This window comes from Argiope bruennichi, chromosome X1, assembly GCF_947563725.1.
Source record: "Argiope bruennichi chromosome X1, qqArgBrue1.1, whole genome shotgun sequence".
Taxonomy (NCBI): Eukaryota; Metazoa; Arthropoda; class Arachnida; order Araneae; family Araneidae; genus Argiope; species Argiope bruennichi.
Genome location: NC_079162.1, coordinates 57301866 through 57318605, shown reverse-complemented (window position 1 = coordinate 57318605; position 16740 = coordinate 57301866). Strand labels below are relative to the sequence as shown.

General features: G+C 28.6%; 1 protein-coding gene across 3 annotated transcripts in view; it reads left to right on the top strand.

The window, feature by feature from the left end:
* The window catches only part of LOC129958244 (transmembrane protein 8B-like), a 33644-nt gene extending 18001 nt beyond the window's left edge, over positions 1–15643 (top strand). The window contains exons 8-12 of one of the 3 annotated variants that reach the window (XM_056070548.1): positions 98–249; positions 1042–1220; positions 8820–9080; positions 9166–9361; positions 14983–15643. In XM_056070548.1, the coding sequence (XP_055926523.1) occupies positions 98–249; positions 1042–1220; positions 8820–9080; positions 9166–9361; positions 14983–15002 (808 nt within the window). In that variant the 3' untranslated portion in view covers positions 15003–15643. Of the gene's footprint in view, positions 1–97; positions 250–1041; positions 1221–7432; positions 7545–8819; positions 9081–9165 lie in introns of those variants that run through there. The other 2 variants (XM_056070547.1, XM_056070549.1) reach the window with 2 other exon arrangements.
* Positions 15644–16740: the final 1097 nt, after the last annotated feature.

The following is a 16740-nucleotide window of genomic DNA, read 5'->3' as shown; positions in this document are numbered from 1 at the left end:
TACTAAAATAAATATGCAATACATTTAAGTACATGAGTATATTTCATTAATGTATTCTATATTTTTTTTAACATTATTTAATTATCCCTTTCTGTAGTATACATTTCATCCCATGTGAATTGCCCGAGACACCTGTTTTCCTAAGAATACGATCAACACCATGCGTATCTGGACATTGTGGGAAATATGGAACTTGTTATCAGTATGTCAGCGGTGGACTTATTTTTAGCACATGCAACTGCATTGCAGGTACTTTATTTACATATATTGTATATTAATTTATGTGCTAATAAAGAAGAATTTAGGAGCAAAATATTCTCAAATATAACTAGTTCTTATCTTTTTAATCTCAAATATATATATAGGATTTTTGGAAGTGAAGAATCAAATTCATTTTGAGATCCTATTGCTAATCAATATTTAAATCTAAAATTGCAACTGCTAATGCCTGTTTCTCAGTGCATAGTTTAAATATAAAAGGTATGTGATAAAAATATAATACATTTTGTTTGGTTGTGTTTTGGAATTTTTAAAGTATTTCAAATCATTAAAAGTATTTTCAAATTCAAAGAGTTCATGATAGTTTTTGGAAGGAAGTCGGAAATATTGTAGATTATACCACACACGCACATATTAATTCATGCTTTGCTTCAAAACCTTTTTAATAGGAAGTTATACTTATGTGTTAAAGTATTTCAATACAGTTCTTTGGAACATGTCATATCCATGATAATGGTTTTTCAATTGAAGTTTTCTGAAAAGTGTTTTTTAATAAATTTAACAATAAAAAACATTAGTCATTGTTTGTAAGAATTTTACCTTTTGAAATGAGCAATTTTCTTAAGCATACTTTGAGATATATGTTAGGAAAATAATGTAAAACTACTATATTTTCAACATGACTGCCTTTTCGTGAAAAAAAATATATTTATGCATAAATTTTATTTATTATAATAAAATATATATTTTTTAATATTATTCTTGTATTTGTAAATTATTAATATAGTTCTGTTGCATTAACAGCAGTGTGGTTTTTTTCAGGTTGGAAAGGATGGGGTTGTACAGATAACAGCACTGCTCGGACAGATTCAGAATTGATGTTAGATGTATTGTTATTAACACTGAGCAATCTTCTTTTCATTCCAGCTATAGTCTTGAGTGCTTATCGAAAATATTATACTGAGGCCTTTGTATATTTTGCTACAATGGCTTCATCTGCTGTAAGATTTATTTTTGATTTATCAATTTTAATTTAATCATATGGAGGGTTTACATATTTCTAAAAGTTCTAAAATTGCTGAAAATAATTTCATAAGAATATCCTTGCATCATTTTTTTTTTTTTTTTTTTGTAATTGAGAAAATTTAATTATCTGAAAATTTAGGGAAAAGAAAATACTTTATATAATTTCAGGTATGAGGCACTTGAAATATGCATTGTCATTTCAGTAAACTAGCTCATTGTAAATATTGCAAGAGGACAAATTGGCTGGTGTTTGTGATAGCTTTATTGGTATCAAGAGCAGTAAAAACATTTACGTATGCTTGAGATTTATAAATAGATTAATCTGAACTGCAGCAGTGATTCGTCCATTCGGACTGCAGAGCTATCGTATCCTCATATTTATTTTAAAAACTCGTTTTCTCGTTTTAGATTCTTTTTAGTTATTTTTCCACGTTGTGAATTTGATGAACAACGAAAATGAAGCAAATGAACAAGTAAATAAAAGTAAAAAAGAAAAATGAATAAATAAAAGAAGATGCATAAGTTGGCGTTCCTTATCGGCCAACCTCAGAAAGCGTAAAAATTTGCTCATTTCGGAGTCGATGCACACTAGCTGAAGTCAAATACCAATTTACAATATTGAGTTTGGTGGCCGCAGACTAGGTTCGATGCACGGCCAAATTTTTTCCCTTTTACCTGTTATTGGTTTCTGGTTTCCTTTTGTATTGTACTGAAAGAAATTCCTCTGCTGTAATACAAATTCGCTTTCATAAAAATGTGTACGTCAGGAGAATACTTTCTGCCAAATGTCTTTGTTTACGGTGGTCGGTATAGAAACTGGTTTCAATAGGGAAGATCCATTTTGAATAGGAGGAATCGGACGAAAGTCTGGGGGTTATTTTTTTCATTGTGTCAATTTGAAGCGATAAAAACAAAAGCTGTTGATAATTTGTCTTCTCGCTTCTCGTGTCTTCATATTCTTAGATTCATTATTCTGTTGCAAATTATGAGCGAGGATAGAACCTGGGACCTTGTGGTTCGCACCCCAGTAACATGACCACAATACAAAAGTAATTACTCGTGTTTCGTAGCTGTTATCAGGCCTATAAGGTTCACCACAGTACTCTCCCTCCAGTGAGTCGGAGGTGAGACGAACGATATGGCTGTTGAGTGGTGATGTATTAGCTGTTGAGTCTCATGCGTCTATGCCCATTTCAGTAGCGCCAAGCGTTATGGCGAGCGTGTGTGGTTGCTGTTGCTGCATCAAGTGAGTCTGATGACTTTGGGTTGCTGCGTCAAGTGAGTCTGACGACTTTGGTTGCGGGTAGATGGCGTCACCTCCTAAGGTTTCGTCTCACTTCCTACTCACTGGAGGGAGAGTCCGTGGTGAAAGCTTATAAGCCAGTTAACAGCTACGCTATACGAGCAATTGCTTTTGTATCGTGGTCATGTTACTCGGCTGCGAACCATAAGTTCCCAGGTTCTATTCTCGTTCAATTCAATTCGCCGCATGGGGACCTCGAACGATGAACCTTCAACCTTCGTACAGCTGTTGTGGCGCCATCTACCCACAGCAAACCAAGGTCGTCAGATTCACTTGGCGCAGCAACACAAAGTCGTCAGACTCGCTTGACGCAGCAACAGCAACCACTCACCCACACACACTCGCCATAACGCTTGGCGCTACTCAAATTGGTACAGGCGCATTAGACTCAACATCTAATACATCACCACTCAACAGCTATATCGTTCATCTCATCTCCGACTCACTGGAGGGAGAGTCTGTGGTGAAAGCTTATAAACCAGTTAACAGCTGCGCTACACGAGCAATTGCTTTTGTATTGAAGTCATGTTACTGGGCTGCGAATCATAAGGTCCCAGGCTCTATCCTCGCTCATTACAATCCGCCACAATTCCTACTTGAGATCAAAACGTAACATAAATAATATTTGAAGTGTGATAAATAGTAACAAATAATTAAATCATACAAACTTTTACGAGATAAATCTGTTTCTAAAGTGACTTCATTGGTTTCATAATGAAATTAAAAAATATATATATTAGATTACAAAATTAACTGTTTGTTTCATTTACATTCAGAGATCATTTGCATTTATTATCATTGGAATTATCGAATTATTACCATTAAGTCTACAGGTATAATTTTGTTATCTCCTATCACAATCATTGTCAAGATAAAAAATGATGAGGAAAAAAAAAAAAAAAAAAAAAGAAAGAAAGAAACACCGATTCTATTCTGGAATTCAATGAGCTTATGCAATTGTAGAGAAGTAATTCCATTAAATATTTGCTGCGAAATATTATCCAATACTATAATGATATGAAGAAGATTACATTACATTTTAAAAATAGCATGAAATAAAGAAAAAAATCTGTTCAGGTTTGTTTTCTCGTCTTCCTTTATTTGAATAACTTTATTTCTCTGACGTAGTTCCAGAAAACTAAAAACTTGAATCCCAAGTCAATATCAGCTAAAAGAATTAGAATATTTAACGAGATTTCTTCTATTCTGGTGCCCTGATTCTGATAATAAAACGATAGTTTACAAAGCTGATGGATATTCTCAAACGGCATTGAATGGATTCTGAACAAAATTGTGATGGAGAAACTGAAAGACAATTGGAATGAAGAATTTTCAACCCTGAAATAATAAAATGAGTGCGGGAATATAGGAATCCTTTCCTACTTCACTTGTAATGAATATTAGTATATTTATTGAAAAGAAAAACTCATTTTTCACCCTACTATTTGAAATGACATTTCGTGAGAAAAATGTATTCTTTAAAGTAATTAAGCTTCTCTTTCAGCCTGGGAAAATGAATATATGATCATTTGGAATATCACCTTAAAATAAACTTTTACATCTTTTTTCGCAGAGATAACTTAAAGCAATGCTCAAATAATTTTTTAAGGACTTTATTTGGGTTTCTCTTAAGTCCGTTGCTGCTGGCGCGGGATCTAAATAAACGCTTGAATTATTTTAAAATTCATAATATTTTTACTTATAAACTTTGCGAAGTTAATTATGTTTTAGAAAGCTTGTGCATATTGAAAATAAGTTACATTTTTTACATAACTTTAAAATTAATTTTTACATAAATTTAAATTTAAAAAAATTTGAAATTTGATGGTATGATAGTTGTTAATTTTGTGTTTCGGAAAATATATACTTAAGACAAAAGAAATAAATATATATTTCGAAAAGGTTTTAAGGTATTTAATAGTAAACATTTTCCTTTATATTAAAATATGAACAACCTTTTATAAAAATTGTATTTTGAAATAATTACGATTGATTATAGTATCGGTTTTATGTTAAATTAGGCAGATTACCATATGTTTACTCCGGAAAATTTGATGTTAATCACTTACATAAATTTAAAACAAATGAAATGAGGGCGATTAATTTTCCCCCATGAATTGAATTTGTTTTCAAAAATTAAATGTAATAATAAGATATATTGCCAGTTTGGGACTAAACGAGCCAATATAAAGAACTTGAATGAACTTCTACCTACGCGAAATGAACTCTTCCTACTGCAACCTGTATCTTTTGCAACTGCCGTGAAAAAGGATATCTGGTGTGAAGTGTTCTTCTGACGGACACACAGTTGAAATTATTTATAAAAAACAATAGGTTTATAATTTTCTAAAATGCACATCTAATAATTATAATTAAAAATTTTGAACTTTTTGAGGTTACATTGAAAATGGCATTTTTCGCCATCTTGGCCAAATATATATATATATATATATATATATATATATATATATATATATATATATATATATATTGCGAAAATATTTTAAGTCAAATATTTTTCTTTCCAAAACTGTTTTTCTTTTCATTTTATGTCTTCTAGAAGCCGAGATATATCAAATTTTAAAAGTGCAGTGTATTTGAAAATTTACCGGAAGTGTCACTCTGCAACCGGAAGTTGCTGTAAAATGCCACTTTTAACATATTTTTTTACCTTTTTACTTAGTTTTAAAACGGAAATAATAATTTTATTATGTTGTTAGTGCACGGCCATAACTTCTGAACACCCACTTTTTTTTTTTAATTTCTTCATGGTAACTGGTAATACTCACTCTCTCGAGCATCTGTTTACATTGTAGTTCTCTTTTCGATTCTTATTTTTCTTTGTGATTTTTCAGTGAAATCTATTTTTTATACGTTTTATTTTGATAGTATATCGCATTTAAATTTTAACACATTAATTTTGAACCACTGTCAGATGACGATGACGACACCTTAGCTGGCACCCTTCTCCCTCTTCAAACCGCACCACACCAGCGAGAGGACGTTTGGCCTGGACGGATTTAACGTGCACCAGACCCGCTTACACAACCTTTCTAAAGCGCAGGGGAAAACGTTTTTGGGGAAATCCATTGGACTTCCGCAAAGCATTATAAACATCATAAAGCCAATATATATGCAACTTTGTGATCAAAAATTATTAAAGAAATACTTGCATGGAATGACACATAAAGCTAATGAGAGTTTTAATGTTTTGCTCTGGAATATAGTCCCGAAACAACATTTCGTTGAGCTGAAAACTCTGTCCTTCAGTTTAATGAAGGTGGCAAGGGGTATAAAAAGTGTGTTAAATCAATTGCAAATAGAAGTTGGTAGTCACACTCATAAAGGAATAAAGCATTTTGACTATGAACGTATTTGTAGTTCAAAAAGGCATTCATTGCCAGCTGCAAAAGTTCACAGAAAAAAAATGAGAGCTCAGCGAAAGAAAAAATGTGCAATGCATGAAGGAAAGAAGGTTTAACTTATAAATGTGGGTAACTTTAGATTGTTTTATAAAGAGGAAATGCTTTTTCATATGAACTGCAAACTTTAAACTTATTTTTTTCAAAATAATTTTTTTTGATAGAAGTTGTAAACTATTAACATGATATCTCCAGCATTAATTAATATTTTTTAATGAAAGTTTCAGCAAATGTTCTTTATATTATTGTGCATGAAATGAACTAAAAGTTTTGATGTACAGTAAAATACTTTTTTTTATTTATAGCCTTTTTTGTTATAAAATAGTTGAAAATTTAAGAATAATGTCTACTTTGCCACATAAAAACCTTCACAATATTTTTGCATTTTAATTAATCTCTTAGATTTTAGTTCACTTTGAAGATAACTATGTTATGTATGCTATGGGTAAAAAAAACTTTAATTACTGAATTAAAATTTTGTGTAGACTGTTAACCGTTTTGGTTAAATTTTGATAAAATTTGCATCAAATTTGTCAATTAAAAAAAAAAATGGGACAATCACAGAAATTTTTTTATAGATGTTTATTGTTTTTATTCCCTATTTAACTAGAAAACACAATTTAAAGCTTGAAAAAATGGCCTTTAAAAAAAATTGTCTCGAATGTAGGCAGTCACCTTAAAGAATGTTAATTAAACTGTATTTTTGCCAAATTGCTTTTTTCTAAATTGAAGAACCTCCACTGCTGAAATGGTAACTTTCTGCATTTATGCATTATTTACTTACTTTTCTAACTATGCTTTCTTGTCCTGTTCTCAACTAACTGAATAATTTAAAAGACTTATTTTTTTATTCCATGCTTGTCTTTCAGAATTTTTTTTTAAAGTATTGGATTAATCCCTCCTGATATTTATATAACTGGTATTAAGGGAAATTCCTGATAATTCGAAATAGATGCATATCGTAAATAAATATCTTAATAATCTCTTTAAATTTTTCTTAAGGAGATAATTTGCTTCACTATATTCCTTTTCTGTGCGCTTTCTGTTGTGCTTAAAGAGGAAATAAAGGTTTGAAAGGAAGAAATATTCTTTTAAACAATATTATTGATTTCTTTACAATAATATCTAAATCGCTATTAATTAAAGAAACTAAATTAATTAAAAATAACCCATTATTATTAATATGATTTTCAAAACATTCAAGCTTAAATATTTTATTTATTTATTTGTTGTTATTATTCAAATTCTGATTTGAAACATCACACATTTTCTTTATAATGAAAGAAAAGATAACTGTTTAGTGAAGGTGAAAAATGTGATTAAATGCCGAATATAGAGTATATCTACATATTTTTTTGATTTTAAGTTTTTAAAGAAAAATATTATCCTGCTATCGTTTCCGATTATTAAATTTTGATGCAATTATATGGATCTAATTTATTTTGCGTTTTTCTCTGTCTAGATCAAAGGTTCTCCATATTTTTGGAATCACCACCTCCTTTACAAGGAAAAAGAAATTCCAATGCCTCATCCATAATTGTTCATCATATCAAATATTAAAATTTTGTTACTTATTTTCTGTAGCTATTTTATTTGTGCGCTCATCTGTTAACAATCATATTATCCATCTATCATTCCATATTACATAATGATTAAGTAAAATTGAAAGCAACCATCAAATCTAATAAAAAATTTTAATAAAACATTAATGCATTAAAAATTAAATTAAAGCCATTAAAAAATGAAAGTAACAAAATTGTCGAGCCTGATAGGGTTTTTAACAATTTGTTAAGATCGGATTCCAATTTCATTAACACCAATAACAAATTGTCACTTTTAGTGATGTGCAACCTGTTTTTTTTCTTACACAGTAAATTAACTTTTTCCAATTTCTCTTATCCAAATGCTATGGGGGGGGGAAAGCGATTAAAAACTTCGGTACTCTTAACCACAATTCAGTGTAGAGAAATAGTATTGATTTTTGAAACCAGAACGCTTGGTATCCTTATCTGAATTTTACTTTTAATTCTTCTTTACTTTTGAGTTACGTCCGCTGAAATGGCGGGAACCTATGATCTAGATCGTTCTACATAATTTGACACTTTTCTGTAAACTATGTAATGTATTTAAAAAGGAAATCTGTGTTTCAGAGTAAATTTAAATTACACATATTCTAACTTCATGGCGTATTTTGTAATGGCTACTTGATATTTGGATGCCTCAGCTTCAAATTGCTAGTGTAAATGATTTCTAAATTAAATTTCTTCTTCCCATTAGTTTCAAATTCAAAGCATCGAATGAATAAATTCTTAATTAAAGTGATATAATCATTTTTTGTATAGAATTCTATTTTTGCTCTTCACGGTTTTGCAGAATTTGACTGTAATCCAGTGCTGACGCTTTGTTCTACTTATTTGTAATTGCTTGTAAAACCCAAGTTTCCTCTTATTAAAAGGCAATCCGAGTTTTAAAAGTTTTTCTTATTCCTTCTTTTTTAAAACACAATGAACTATTAAGATTGTATATTTAATATCTTTTCTTTTTCCCCTTCCCCCATTTCAAAGAAGTTATTTCAAATTTTCAGAGAACATTTACAGATTGTATAGTTATTTTGTCTATTATTGCATTGAAGTCTTCCTAATTTATTGTTATTAGTAACAATTAATTAGGAAAACTAATTTAATTTTAGTCTTTACTTTAGAATATAGTTTATGTGTATATGAATTTCTAATCTTTTTAATGTTCGTGATGCAATATTTTAAAGATTGTATAAGCAATATAAAGCATCTGCATTGAAGTTTAGGAGGTATATTTAATCTGCTAATGTGTTATATTGTTTCCGTTTTCAGTTCTATCATGCATGTGATGCAGAGGTTTACTCCTTTTGTTTGATTCGACTTAATGTCCTGCAGTTTTGCGATTTTTACCTTGCTATTCTCTCCATTTGGGTAACTTTAATTGCCATGTCAAAATTACCTAATGCTGTGCAGTCCTTTGTTCATATGGCTGGAGCTATTGGTGTAGCTTTAGGTGTGGAATATGACAGAACTGGTTTGTGGGTCTTTGCTTTGCCTACTGGAATTGGCTTAGTGATTCTTTTGACATCATGGGTAAGATCTGTCAGCTTTTATTTTTTATGCGTTTTCAATATTCTGAAATGAGTTATAAATTCATTCATCATGTTTATTTTTTCAGGTTACTCGTTGCTACAAAAAGCATTTGTGTTATCCAAGCCGAAGAACATGGCTGGTCGGTCTTCTTCCAGGAACACTTCTAGCATCAGCAGGACTTATAATTTATGCATTTTTTGAAACTAAAGATAATTATTCATTCGTCCACAGTGCTTGGCATGCTACTATTGCTTTATCGGTGTTATTCTTATTACCAAAAGGTAAATCTAGCTATAAAAGCTCACCAGAACCAACCAGTTCTTGTAGTTATATAAGAGTTGGAGATATTGGATGTCATGATGCATCACAACCTATTGGTACACCTTATGCACATTTGTTAGCACCCACCCCTTAAATATGTATTTTTAATGATTATTTTATGATTGTGCTTTTACGATCATTATAATTTATAAGTAGCTTAAAGTTATTGACAAGTAATATGATTATGTGTTAAATACTTTTAAAATTAATTTATGAAACATAATCTATATATTATTTGCATCCATTTGATCCCATGAATAAAGCAAAGAACTGAAATCTTTTTACTACTACAGTGCATAATTTCGTTTTAGTAATTTCATTTAAGGACATTTTTAGATACATCTGTTGACTCATAGAAGTTTTATTCAATGCACTTATAAAGTTTTTATTCACACATTTTTAGTATATTATATCTTTCTTGTTCAAAAAGAAATCTTAAAATCTGTGCAAGTAATATTCAAAAACACATATAATAGCATATATATTGAAATAATTTTGATCGCATGCCAGTTGTTTGCTTGATGTGCATTGAAATTAATTTAAAGTTTGTGTAATTATTATTATATGTGGTGCGCCATTTTCATTGTGTGCATGATTTTTTAAACTCTTAATGTCTGTAAAATTTAATTTTTATTTTCTGAACATATCATTTGTTTTAAGGTTTTTGTCGATTGTTGGCTTCACTGCATGATATTCATATTAGTATATTTATATAATACATGGAAAATTTTATCACCTTTTGAGTTTTCTCTTTCAAATTAAGAACTGCGGGAAATTGTTCTTTGCTGTTACTTAAATATTTTAGAATGTTCTTCCCGTGTATGTGTTAAATATTTGATGTTTGTGAGGTAATTGTATTATTTTTGAAATTGTTTGAAAATGAGATGTTATGAGTAAAGTATTTATTATTCAGTAGATATGGATTATTTGTTTGTATTTTAACCATAGAGGTCCTCATCAGAAGGTATCAATTTCTCTATCTGTGTACGATCACCAAGAACCAAAGTTATTGTTTATTCACCCACATGAAAAATTAATTCTTGAAATATTTGATTTACTGTTTGGATTACTACATTTTGCAGGGAAGCAGTGTTGATAGGATTTAGTGGTTAGTGTTCATGGTTGTGATTTTCTGTTTCCATAAAATATATGTTGTTATTATTCTTTTTTAAATTCTGCCTTTTTTAAAAATTTATCACCTTAATAGGTATAGCAGTATTGCATCAGGAAATTAGTTTTATTATTTTACTAATATATTTAACTATCTTGTTGTGTTTGTTTTAATAATAGTCAATTTTTTAATCTAACAATTTTAAGATGTCGCATTTTGTTTTTTAGTTTTCCGAAAGATTAACAAAATTTTGCTATTTCTAAGGCTTTAGACCTTTAATTCTTTTGAAATATGTATACGTCTTTGATACTTTATTTTGTTTATAATTTGTCATTCATTTTCGGTGTATGTGTTTCTGCAATATATTGAATGAGTGGATTTTGAATGGCTATATCACTTGAGTTTGTTTCACTATCCGGTAATTTTTTTCATTGTTAACTTACTGAGTTATCAAAATATTTAAATAAGAAAGAGTAAAACTTTTCAAGCAATATGCGATAGTTTCTTTGATTTGGCGAATTGATATACCAACTCTAAACTAATCTATATTCTATGGATATCTTATCTTGTCATTTTCAAGCTCTGATAACGATAAACCTGGAATGAGATCTCATTTTGTGAATTAATTTCTGCATCATGACATTCGAATTTGCTGCTGCTAAGAATCATGATCATGATAAAAATTCGTATAAGTATCCCTAGACATCAAAGAAAACATTTATCATTATTGTGATTTGCTGTTTCCCACCTGCAGCATATTGCTGTTATAAATCTTCTTTCGCATTTACTTTTTAAAGATAATTTATCTCATTTTATGAGTTGTGTTGGTTATTTTTATTGCTGTGAGCGTTTCTTAGCCATGTGATTTCTTAAAATATGGAATATATTTCTTAATCTTAAATATTAAATTTTAGGATCGTTGTAATTTTAAAAAAAAATGACTTTATTCAGACTTATGTAAAGGTTCTTCTGATAAATGCGTTAGACTGAAATTTGTTATATTGTTATAAGAGCTATGCGAAAAGAAGTTAAGAAAATAAGTAATAATAAAAAAGAATAGTTCAAATTTCGATCAACGGATAAAAATATAGCTGGTGAAGAAAAAATGACTGCATAAAACCTTATGTAATCGTATGATTCGTGCAATCACCATTCAGTGAGCGTCATTCACATGTTCAAAGCATGTTATACAGCATTTTCAATGGTAGTGTTAATTGATTCTTGAAGAATTGCAACATGATGTCATTTTATGTTTGCTTTTTAATTCAGCTAAAATCTCTATGCTTCCTACTAAAACACAATCTGCCCGTGATCAGTAGTCTCAGGATTCAATTCTGGAGAACAAGGATACGAACATTCAGGAAATTTCTCAAAATGATTTGATTTTCACCAAAGTGAACATGAAATGGTGAAATCAGATGATGCTAATACGGGACGCTGCACCATCTTGCATAAAGATAGTACTCTCTAAAGATTCTCGTTCTCTCTGTGTAGGAATGATTTGGTGCTGAAGAAGTGGTTTTGAGGGAAACACCATTAGTTTTGAGAATTGATCTCAAAAGGAAAGCCAAGAATACAATCAGGAATATATCAAAGCTATATAATTACATAATTTGGATGCGAGATATTCATGCACACTGTTAAGACATCAACATATGCCAGCGACAGTTCTCACTCTTAGTGCTGTCTAAAGTAAAATTATTCTCATGTGACCACAAAATTTTCTAAGATCATTGTATAAAATGTAAAATGGAAATTATCTATATTTATATGGATCTTTATATTGCAACTTTTGCACATGTCTTGTACGAAAATCACTTTGAAATGAATCTACCAGCACCAATCATATACTCAATTATTTAAAAATTGATTTGCCACAGTTCGAGAATAACATTGCACGAGCTTTTGTTGAAAAAAGCGGAGAACAGATTACTCTATATATCCAAAGAAATTGATGTTACCATTTATGTTAATACCAACTTCTAACAAAATTTTATTTGAAATTTATATCTGTCCTATTCCTGGCAGAATATCCAATTCTCCGGTTTCTTCAAATTTAGAATTAATTTTTAAATCATTCTTTAACACATGTACTTTTTATTTATTTATTTACAAATTTTACAATATGAGTAAAATATTGCTGTAGTTCCATTAAAGTACCTTGACCAGTAAAACTCATCCTTTTTTCACTAAGTGAAAAATGATTTTCTGACGATGAATCTTAGCATTCTTAAAAATTTCCTAATTAGCCTAATGTCTTTTCCAATTTGTATGAAATCAACGTCTGATGGTTGAAATTTGAACTTTTTTTTTTTTTTTTCTATTTCAGATTCCCATTCTCTATAGTCCTTATAATGTATAGCAAATAATAACAAAATACATCTTTCAGAATGTGAATTACATAGGTCTGAGTAGGATAATTTTAATCATGATTGCCTCGCACATCATGTTAGCATAATTTTAACATTCCAATTTTAAAGATAAGAAAAGGAAAAATAGAGTGGTCAAGTATATTCTATTCATTGTTATCATATTGTTTTCGAACTGACTTTTATTTAACATGTACAGGACCAATAAAAAGAAAAGAGAAAAACAAAATGTGTATACTCAATGAATCAATTAGTTTATATATTTTTTAATAAATTGTCATACATTTTAAAAATGTATAGAATTGAATACATGATAATGTTGCTTATAAATTTGAATGTTATGGCATTCATGCCATTTTGCTTCACAATCAAAATGACTGCTATAATATATACATCTGAGAACTTTGCTAAAAGTTTCTTCATCCAAGTTTTATTTTAAACTATTGAAATTGCAGGCGAGAAATTTGTTATAAAAGACATATTGCAGAGGATTAACACCATGCTTTTCCAAATTAACTTACTGCACTGTTATAGTGTATATTCATATGTGATCAAGAAATGTCAGCATTCGCTTAATGCTGTCCTGGTCGCAAAAATTAACAATTTATGAAATGTTTACAAGGAATTATGTTGCTTTTTGCAATAACTGTAAATTCTGATCAAATAAATTAAACATGAAGCGAATCTTATTGTTTGAAGATTTAATTTGTAATATGCTTTTGAGTGAAGGAAGGGTATAAATGGCATAAGGGAACATTATTCATTAATATGAACTTTGGAGAGTTTTTTAAAAAGGCATTTATTTTGGAGATGAAAATCTAGAAAACCATTTTTTTTTTAAATCTTCATTATTGCATTCCATAATATAAATTCATGTAATTAATTTTTTTTTTGTTATATGTTTCAATTTCCTGAAATAAAATGCAAAAATTTGTTTTATTTTCTGTTTTTTAAAGAATTTTTAAATAAGAAAAATATATAAATTTGAAATTATATGATATCTGATAGTCTTGTAAATAAGAATAGTGAATATAATTTTATAGATGATTCTGTAACTTTTAGAAAATTCGTGATAGGAAAACCTTTCGCTTAGTAATCAACAAGTAAAAAAATGAATTTGTTGTGATGTAATGTCTTGTTATATTTTATTGTAAATCTATTTTCTCTAAAATTGCTTCTCTTGTTGTTCTCGCTTTGTTGGCACATTTTATGTTGGAAAGAATTCTAAAATTATTATATGAATGTACAAAAGTTTCACTTTTAAACATCTTTCATTTAGTGCTGTGTGTGAATTTCTTTTTCTGTTAAGTATAGTTTTGTTTGTTTAAATGCAAAGCTCGAAATTCATTTAATTCTATTTAATGTTTTTTGTTTTTGTTTTGTGAATATGTGAAGATACTTGTTTTAAATACTGTCATTTGAGTCTGTGAAATGGATTAAGATCGGATAAATTTTAATATGTATGTTTTTGTTATTTAGCTTTTTGTGATGTTTTTTGTGAGTGATAGATGTTGACTGCATCCCCGTTACCAGTTTGTATGTGATGGTATATTGTGCATTTATTTGTGATTGGCTTAGAAATTTGACATTTTATTCATTTGCTAAACAGTTATATATTTTAATATAGATAGAAATTATTAAATTCATGAAGAAAGGCAGCTATCATAGTTAACTCAAAGTATTTGTTGTTTCTTAGAGTTTTTCTTTGTTATGTGATGACCAGTAATTTTTAAAGGATAAAACTATATACAGATTTGTTCAAGATCATAATTTAAATACCTTCCCGTTTTACACTTTATTTTTATATGAATTTTGTTTATTTTTTATGTGTGGACTTTTTTAAGTGTGTAGTATTTGTGAACTACTTTATTTTTAACACAATGTTTAAAAATGTTCTGAAAGTTCTTATTATTTTCTGTTCTTTATATATTAAAACTGGTAGACTTACCTTAGATAATTTTTAACACATTCAGTATTATTTGTACACAGGGCGATTTTTAAGTCATCTTGACTGTTATGGGATTTGGCATCAAATATTTTAACTTTCTTATATTATTTTTAATCAGACAATTAAATGGTCTCTCTCTTTCTCTCATTTTAGAAATCCATGGTATTGCATGATGGGAAGGATTTTTATCATTCTCCTACTTTTACTCAAGCTTTTCTTTCAAGCTGTGTCTAATCTACTGTCCATTTCATTACTTTGGTGCTGACTGTATACAAAATTTCATTTATGAATCTTATTTGTCACTTAATCTCATGAGTGATTTATTTTAAACAATTTATTGAGAGGCTTGATAATTGTCTCTCAGTAAATTTATTTCTCTTTGTTTGGCTATAAAGCTAATCTTCTAAGGAAATTGTGCTGATTTATCATACATAATTTTAACAGCATCCATTCCTTATAATTAAAAACTACTCAGATCTTTCCTCATTTAGGCATGCATGCTTTTCTTACTTCACTTTTCTTTTAATATGAAACTATAAAATATTCTTAAATATTGCAGATTTAAGAATCATTCATTATTACATAAACTACTTAAGTATTCATTATTGTTTCAAATGATACATGATAAAATTACTACTTTAAGAAATTAGATGGAACTTCTAGACATAAGAAATGTAATTTTTTATGGAATTTAAATAGAATATAAAGATATTTCGTACAGGTTTGATATTGTAGTATAATTTAGAAAGATGAAAACCCATTAGCAATTTCTGGTGAATTTGATGAAATATATGAATCATTCTGTTAAATTCTGTTGTGAAAAAAAAATGAGAAGTAAAACTGAAAAGCCTCTGGACATTTTAAATAAATCTGGAAAAAAAATTGTGTAACTGATTTCTAAAATTTTGTTCTAGTTCTCCATTTTCAGTTATTGTTAAATGCTAAGAAAACTTGGTTAATGGAGATATCAACCTATACTTAATTTTTTAAAAGCATCTTCTAAGCCATATATATATATAAGCACATTTTCATCTGACAGTTTAAATGCAATGTTTTTGTTATGCTGTTGAAAGTTTTAATTTTAAACAAGATGTAATAAAACTCATAAAATTAAATCAAAATATAAATACAAAATGTATTATTATTAGAACTTTATAAAATTTTATGAAACAGGAAAAGTATTGATTTTAGAAACATTTTATAAAAATCATCATGACTTAAATTTTTTTAAAAAATCGTGAACTGGTAAATTTCATGATGCAGCATTGATTTTCCCCAGAGAGAAATGATATGTTAAAGTTTTAGTAACTTTAAATTTCTTATTGGAGTTGTAACATTTTAAAAAAAATTTCTTTCTTCATTTAGTGTTTATTTGCTGATTTTAAATGATAATAATGCTATTTAATTTAACAAATAATATTGTACTAATTTTAATAATATTATTTAACAAATAATATTAAAAGAATGACTCAGTGAAGCTTCTTACATTGTGATTTATTTGTGATCGTTTTTTACTAATATTAATTTTTATTAATTAGCACAATGTATGTTTGTTAAGTTTTTACTTAAAATTTTTTGCAAAAATGCATTAACTGCTAAACATGGCAGTTGTAATTTTTTCTGATTAATTCCGTCATATGATATGTCTATTTTAATAAATTATAATGCCCAACTTGTTTGATTTTGCTTCAGATTTACAAAAATAACTTTACGAACTGAAATTTCAGTACGATTTGAATCCATTATTGTATTTAAAATATGACGATATTTTATTGACGTTTTTGCACTTTTGTTATAATGTTATCTTATTGTAAATATTTTTATCCTGAATATAAAATGATTATTTATTGTTGTGTTTTTAAAAATTATATATGGTTTTAAAGAATATTTATGTGAGGATTTATTTGATGC